Source organism: Schistocerca cancellata, chromosome 2, assembly GCF_023864275.1.
Source record: "Schistocerca cancellata isolate TAMUIC-IGC-003103 chromosome 2, iqSchCanc2.1, whole genome shotgun sequence".
Classification (NCBI taxonomy): Eukaryota; Metazoa; Arthropoda; class Insecta; order Orthoptera; family Acrididae; genus Schistocerca; species Schistocerca cancellata.
The window spans coordinates 355,828,804-355,836,950 of record NC_064627.1 but is presented as its reverse complement, the minus strand read 5'-3'; the positions used below and the strand labels follow the sequence as shown (position 1 = coordinate 355,836,950).

The window sequence follows — 8,147 nt, the reverse complement described above, 5'->3', positions numbered from 1 at the left end:
AATTCCTTGTGCAGGTTGGTAAACGGATTCTTCGTCAGCAATTTTCTTTTAGTGTAACTAACCCAGCAAGGGATGGTACAAGGCTGGCTGGTTACCAGAAAAATAATCATTAATCTGGCTCCATATCTTGCAAAATGGAGCAGCAGTTTTTAGCAGCATGACTAAGGGGCACATTTTTCTGCCATCCTTGAGTTCAACCCTAATTAGAAAACCTGCTATACTGTACATTAAAAAATAAAGTAAAATGCATTTTAAAATGCACAAACCCATATTTGTTACTGATGAGTATCACTTATTGTCTGGCTTTGCTGTTATTTTTTAAATTCATTTTACGTCAATGTTTCAGAGTACAACATATAAATACGTTATCACCAGTTCTTTCATATCTTGTCTTACTCTGTCTGCAGCTGTAGATAGTTCTCCTGTGTCAACCTTGAAAAATCTGTTGTTATTTACAGCCCTTAGCTGTGTTAACATCAATAAACAGACCTCAAACTTCATAAGCTACAGCGATCCTCAGCTTTTGTCCGCTGCTACATCACTATTAAACAACTTTTCTTATCTTTGATGGTTTTGTGAGTTTGGGCTACAACAGAGCAAGATTTTAAGTCCTAAACATAAGAAGTTAAACAAATGGGTTTTGTGAAAAATAAAAACTGTACACATTAAATAAATGTTATTTATTGCCTCAACAAGAAAATAAGATACAAAAGTCTTGTCTTCTTGACTTTATATTTACACAAAAATAGGTTAACAATTAATATCAGGATTATAAAACACCTCTGGTGTTATGAGAAATACAACCTATGAAGAATAAATAAGATGAACGAGTTGCTGGTGTGAAATACCTCAAAGTCAACATGTCACCATTTGCTTGCGAAACTGTGTGGTTGTCCAGATAAATAGATTTTGTGTATGCATTGTGAAAGTAAGGTGTGGTGCAGTAATACTGTCAAGCCTGAAAAACTTACATTCTAAAATGGAATTCTGCTTCAAACTTGGGCAAATGGCAAGCAACTGTCACCTTATGCTGCAGCAGAAACATGGAAATAGTGCTTTTGTATACAAGTGAAACAAGCATTTCCATAATGGTTGGAGCATCCCATTGGGCCTGCAACTTCTTGTACCACTGATACAGAGCCAATTTAAGTCCCAAGTGTCAAAAGCCATCACTTGGTGTGCACCAGAGGCATCGCAATTCTAACATTTCTGTACACGGCATTCCACAATTAAGACCAACCGCTTGGGGCACCAAGCTGAGACGTGTTAGGGGTGGCCAAGTACAAGATTTGTATACAGCACGTGCAGAAACTGACAAGAGTGAAAATGTATGAGGAAAAAGGAGGAGGGAAGCAGGTATAAGTGGCACCAAGTGATAATCGCTTGTGTGGAAAAATGTTTCTTAGTGGCTCTGCAGTAACAACACAGTGAATTTTCTCTGAATCTCAACTAAAGGTCATTGACAGACAGTTGAAATGATGGCAGACGTTACAGAAGCATCAATATGGGAGGTGTTTATAGAATTGTAATGGACAAATTGGGCAAGGCTAAAACTATGTCTGCAGTTCCAACCTCATGAACAGAAACATGGCAGGATGGAATTGCGTAGTGACTGTCGGGGGGGGGGGGGAGGCAGTTTTAATCTATCAATTATGGATGACAAACTGCAACTGTGATTTAAATTAGCAACAACAACCTTTCCTTTTCAAAAACATTTCACTATCAACAGCTAAAGTTCTGCTGTTTTCCCCAGCATCTAGCTGCACTTGGCCCACGGTATAATGTTCTTGTAACAGATCCATCTGATGATGAGCCTGCAGTGGCTCGAAAACATGTTAATCGTACAATGAATTGTATAAAAAATCCAAAAAGAGCATATGGTTCCACATTTATTCCCAAATAAATCACTAACTGTGGATAGAGACCCCACCTTTTCTGAATGGACCTTTATGGGTGACGAGTTGTATTGCTCGAAGTACGATTTTGAATTGATGAGGCAAAGCATGATGTGGCTTTGCTCAGGGTTAATGAAATCCTTAAAGGTTACAGGTAAAATGTTCCAATTCAGGGCACTGAAAGCAGCTACCTATGTGAAAATCTTTGGCCACAAACTAGAGAGAATGAGACGTGCACCACAGTACTTAAACAAATGGATCCTGGCAATACTGCATAATGATGCGCAGCCCGCCCTATACTGCCATACTGTGCAGTGGCTCCTTAGCATTTAAAGGGGTTATTTTGCTCCATCCTTCCTTTGAATGCTTTCCCCTGCTAAATACTTACTCTTCTTGCCTTGGATGAAACACCAATAAGGACAATGCTTCAATCCAAAACCATATGGATGCTTAACACAAGCTCATCTCACACATTGCCTTTGCCCAATATGCATATTTAGCTCACAAACATACCATATTTCCTGCAAATTCTTCACCATATTTATTGAGCATAGGTTGTATTCTATTAAAAGGCACTGCTGGGTATCAGGATAACACTTTAAATTTCATTTTTGCAGCATTTTAGCACACTTAGTTAAAATTACTAATTTCAGCAACATAGTACATCTCTTTTTATCTATACTCAATAAATCATGCAGAACAGACATTGAAAAACATTACAGGAAAGCATAAAAATGGTAAATACACCTTAAATCACATCCTTTATCAAAATTAAATAGAACATTGTCATTTTTTCCACCTGAAAAAATTGTCTAAAAATTCTGCTTTTTTGTTTCTCTAATAATGATAGTGTTCATCATCCGAATCCAAGCAGACCAATACTGAGGTTTCCACAACAAATCATAAAAGTAATGATATTAATCTGAAAACTCCACAATGCTTAACAACATTTTGAAGGTGGCATACTTATGTCGCCATCTGATGCAAAACAGAATCAGCCAAACAATGCACGAAGGACATTAATAATGGTGAATGTGTAATTTAACTGCAAACACAGCTGACACAGTCTTTTTAATGAACACTAAGTGTGTTGGTTACAAATGTGACATTAACTGCCAGAATAAAATTCTAGTAGCAACTGGGGATCAAAGATAAAACACAAAACCTCTGGATTATCAAATCTCTACCTTAAACCCAATAAAATCTCACAATTCTTGAATGTGCCATCACTGAACTTTTAATTTTCTAATTTTTACATCCGGTACTCAAATTCTGGATTATGAATGAGTTATTTCATTTTCACATTAGAATTTATGCTTATAATTTTGATTATATACGAATTTAGGTGCTTTAGTTATAATAATACTTCACAAAATAGTAGCTCTGCTTCATCACACTGGTAAATTATCTGAAACAGAAGAATGTATGTTCAAAAAGTCTCATTATGGACACACAACATTTTCATTTCAGAAAAAATTATGTTTTACAGCTTACTAAGGAGTTCTTATAGTTATTACCTGTTTTGTGATCTTTAAACAAACACATTTATCCAACAATTCTTTGCATTATCTTTCTTCAGATTTTGCTTATTTGTTGTTTAATTTCACATCCACCAGAAACTAACAGAGAAACTGGTAGATAAAGCTCTTACATGGTGCCACCATCCAGGTGGAATGTACAGCATCTCTCCTGGCAAGAGCACAGTTTCCATTGCTGAGATTTCTTTGTACAAAGGGAAACTTTCATAATCAGGTGCTTCTGGGTCTACTTGGGCTGTGTTAGTAACCAAGCCACTTTTTGGAGGATATAAGACATCCGAATCAGTTGGTGAATAAAGAAGTACTCTTTTTTCACCTATAACCTGCAATCAAGGACATCAGTATAAGCTCTTGTTACCATTTAATAATGTTTCTTTTTTTTATAAAAATGATTTTCCCTATTCAAAAGTTGTCTACTTCAGCTTGCTGTAGGAAAATGTGTCAGTTGGCCCTTTTTCATGGTTTCTAAACCAGAATATGATCTACAAATATTCCCTTCATTTCTGAATAGGAGCAGTAAAGATAAACACTTACTGTACAGTTGAGATGTTGAGCATTCAACAAACAAAAAATCCTGAGAACTTTGCAAAGCTAACTGATACAAAACAAAAATGTGTTACCTTTACAGTTTCCATTATTAGAATTTCCCCCCAGGAATTTCCATTATTATATTAACAACAAAAATAATGAATTATTGATGATATAATGTAAAAGGATATATAAAAAAATCTACTCACCAAGTGGCAGCAGGAGAACACACACACAAAAATGTTAAACTCTGACAAGCTTTCGGAGCCAGTGGCCTCTTCTTATGGCAGAAGAGTTGACTGAGACTACTACTAAAACATCATGTACAAGTCAAGTGAAAAGCTAACTCCATTGTATGTAACAGGGGTGGTAGGGAGAACAGTGGAAAATAGACAGGTCAGGAAATGACAGATGTAGAAAATTAAAATGGGGTGAAGAAAGGATTAGTTACTGTGAATAAATGCTGAGACAGAAGGAATTAACATAAATTAAGGCTATGTGGGTGGCGAGAACCGAGGACATCTTGTCCTTAGTTCCCACCTGTGGACTTCTGAGAAACTGATCTCTGAGGGAAGAATTCACATGGCGCGTTTGGTGAAACAGGCACCAACGTCATGACTGTTGCGTTGTAGAACATGCTCTGCAACAGGATATTGTGTGTAGCTGGTATACACCTACTGCCTGTGCCCATTCTTCCTGAATGACAACTGGGTGGTAGTCAAGCCCATGTAAAAGGCTGAACAGTGTTGACATAACAGCTGGTATATGACATGTTTTACAGGTGGCTGTCCCTTTGATAGTACATGTTTTGTCAGTTACAGGGCCAGAATAGGTGATGGAATGAGGGCACATAGGGTAAGTCCTGCAGCGGGACGGTCACAGGGATAGGAGCCATATGATAGGGAAATAGATGCAGGAGCAGCATACGGTCTGACAAGGAAATTAGAGAGATTGGAAGGGCAGCGAAAAGCTATTCTAGATGTGGTGGGCAAAACAGGCAGAGGGTGTATACCAGTAACACACAATATCCTGTTGCAGAGCATGCTCTACAACACAACAGTCATGACCTCAGTGCCTGTTTCACCACATGCACCATGTGGTTTCCTCCCCCAGAACCAGTTTCTCAGAACTCCACAGGTGGGAACCAAGGACAAGATGTCCTTGGCTCTTGCCACCCACCTGGCCTTAATTTATGTTAATTCCTTCTCTCTCAGCATTTATTCACAGTAACTACTACTGTCTTCACTCCATTTTAATTTTCTACATCTGTCATTTCCTGACCTGTATTTTTCGCCATCTCCCTCCCACCTCTGTTACATACAATTTACTTAGCTTTTTTACTGTTATTAGCTTGTGCACGACATTTTAGTAGTACTCTTTCTTTTACATTGTATCCTGTCTTCCACTGTTAAGTTCTCAGGTTTTCAAATCTTGACTGCTGCTGTTCTCAACAGTCTGTCTTTACTTCTCATCCTGTCTCATAAGTCTCCCCTGACCCGGGTTCTGGGTGACTTTCCTGAACTGTACCCCTTTTCCTAAACCTTTCCAGTCTGTTTTCCTCACCCCTCTGCCTTCTCCTTCAATTCTTCTGCCAGAAGAATGGGCCACTGGCTCCAAAAACTTGAAAAAGTTTAACCATTTTGTGTGTGTGTTCTCCTGTCATCACTTGATGAGTAGATTTTTTATCTATCCATTTACATTATTATATTAATGTTCTTTACATAATGTACAAGGTGTACAACTTTGCTTCCACTGTTTTTTCCCAACATTTGAGGCTTTAATGGAGCAAATTGGTTACATATGTATCATTCAAAGTATTTTCCATTGCTGGCCACTACTTTCTCCCATCTTTTGGGCACTGTACGAAGCCTGCATAAAAAAAAATTGTTCATCTTTTGAAGTGATCTACGAATCGATCCAATTTGTGATTTCATAGATCAAAAGTGTTGGTCAGCCAGGCCATATGCCACAGGTGATATAGGGAGCAATGTCTGGAGAATATGGTGGGTGGGGTAGGACTTCCCATTTTAACATTTCCAAGTATGTTTTGACCTCTTTTGTAACGTGGGCTCAAGCGTTGTCGTGCTGCAAAATCACTTTATCGTGTCCCTCTCTGTATTGTGGCCATTTGTTTTTTAATGCTCTGCTCAAACGCATTAATTGCGTTCGATAACAAGCACCTGTGATTGTTTCACTTGGTTTTTACACCTCGTAGTACACGACACCGAGCTGGTCCCACCAAATGCAGAGCATGACCTTGGAGCTGTGAATATTCAGTTTGGCCATCGATGTGGAAGCATGGCCGAGATATCCCCCATGATTTTTTGCATTTAGGGTTGTTGTAATGAACCCATTTTTCGTCCCCTGTCACAATGCGATGCAGAAATCCCTTCCGTTTTCGCCTCTGAAGCAACTGTTCACAAACACACAAACGCCGTTCGTCTCTTGGTTTCAGCTCACACGGGACCAAAGTTCCTTCTTTCTGAATCATGCCCATAGCCATGAGAAGTTTTGAAATGGCTTGCTGTGTAACTCCCACTAATCGTGCCAATTCTTCTTGAGTGACACGAGTCTTCACTCAGCAATGTCTCCAATTCTGCATCTTCGAAAACATTCTTCCTTCCACCACTATGCTGGTCTGTGACATTAAAATCACCGTTCTTGAAGTGTTGAAACCACTCACAACACGTTTTTTCACTAATAGCATCCTTACGACTCAGACGCTGTTTTCTATATACTTAAACAAAACAGTAACACCTCCCAAAATGATGAGAATTAGGCTCGTAAACTGACATTTTCAATTGAGAACAAATTTATGATGCAGACACAAATCGTCTAATGTTTGAATGAGGTCCAAGCTAACTGCCTGGCGTCTGCAATCTGTTTCTTTCGATCGCTACTTACTGTTGCCGCCACCTATTGGCAAACAGTGGAACTAAAGTTGTACACCTTGTAATTAAATGTGTTATCTGCTTACAATATTTGCACTTCACTTCTGAATATCATATGACAAAGTAAACTGGATGTAATGTAATGTTTTGCTGCAGCTATTATGCAGTATTCTATCTGGGTATCACACCTAAAATGCTGTCAACCCACCTCAATGGCCACTGTCAAACTGTGGCTAACCCCAAACAATACAAATGCTAGAAACACAAATCCTGTTGATGGAAGGTATTATCATTTGAAATTGACCAGGGGAGGAGATTTAGTGTGGTACATTTCCTGATTACAGGCGTGAGAACTAATACTTAAATTTAAATCTTTATCCAGTATCTATGTAGGGAACACATGAGACCACTGATAGCACGTCGACCATTAGAAGCAAACATTAAGTTCAGTGGATCCACTGGTCACATTTAGAACTATGTACCAGCTCAATGTTCATACTCTTATCATCACAGTGGTATATAATAATCAGGTTTTTTTACCTCTCACTTTTTCAGCCAACAACTCATACAATTTTCCTTTTCTTTCCTGCTTTACTGGCTTTATAACTACAACCTTCAGCAAGTTATATCTCCCCTTTATTACAAAAGGCAAAAGAAGTTTTCTAATTAACGATCACATAAATAATGTTTTAAGTCAGTACCAGTCAATGGAATGGACATCAAAATTATGACACTTTAGTCTATCGTCCATTTTATAATGACTGACCCTGACTTCAAGCCCACATTTTGGTTACACTGCATGACAAACATCAATGTATTTACTTTTTCGAGCATATTTTGGCGAGTGTCAACAATGGAGTTAAAACAGTCAGACCACAATTAGGAGAAAAATTTCCTTTGCACAGTTTAAAGATACAACCTTTTTGTATTTGCAGGCAGAATTTTTTTTCTAAATAGTCATCACATTGCTATAATGTCCAACACAATATGCTGCAATTACATTTACCACTCTAGCTATTGTGGTGAAAAAAGGATGTAAAACTTGAACTTTTGATGGTCACATCATATTTCATTACTAATGAATAACTCCATTGTTTGTCAGTTATGAGTTTGTAAAGCCATTACATTAGTAGCTACAGTCTACATGAGAATATGGTGGAGGGTACTTGTCATACTAACATGCCGCCACTGTTGTAATGTGGATAAGCACCTGTTCACCAGCGAAGAATGGCAATTTTGTATTCACATTCCAATACAGCAATGCCACTTTCATTTGCTGCGGGTAGAGGGCATTG

The 8,147-nt window shown here is 38.2% G+C and overlaps 1 protein-coding gene across 1 annotated transcript in view; it reads right to left on the bottom strand.

Annotated features, from left to right (window-relative positions):
* Positions 1 to 690: 690 nt before the first annotated feature.
* The window catches only part of LOC126161740 (bifunctional peptidase and arginyl-hydroxylase JMJD5-like), an 88,832-nt gene continuing 81,375 nt past the window's right edge, over positions 691 to 8,147 (bottom strand). Inside the window, exons 7-8 of the mRNA XM_049917779.1 lie at positions 3,413 to 3,756; positions 691 to 3,303 (exon numbers count right to left, since the gene is read on the bottom strand). Coding sequence (XP_049773736.1) covers positions 3,499 to 3,756 — 258 coding nt within the window. The 3' untranslated portion in view covers positions 691 to 3,303; positions 3,413 to 3,498. The remainder of the gene's footprint in view (positions 3,304 to 3,412; positions 3,757 to 8,147) is intronic.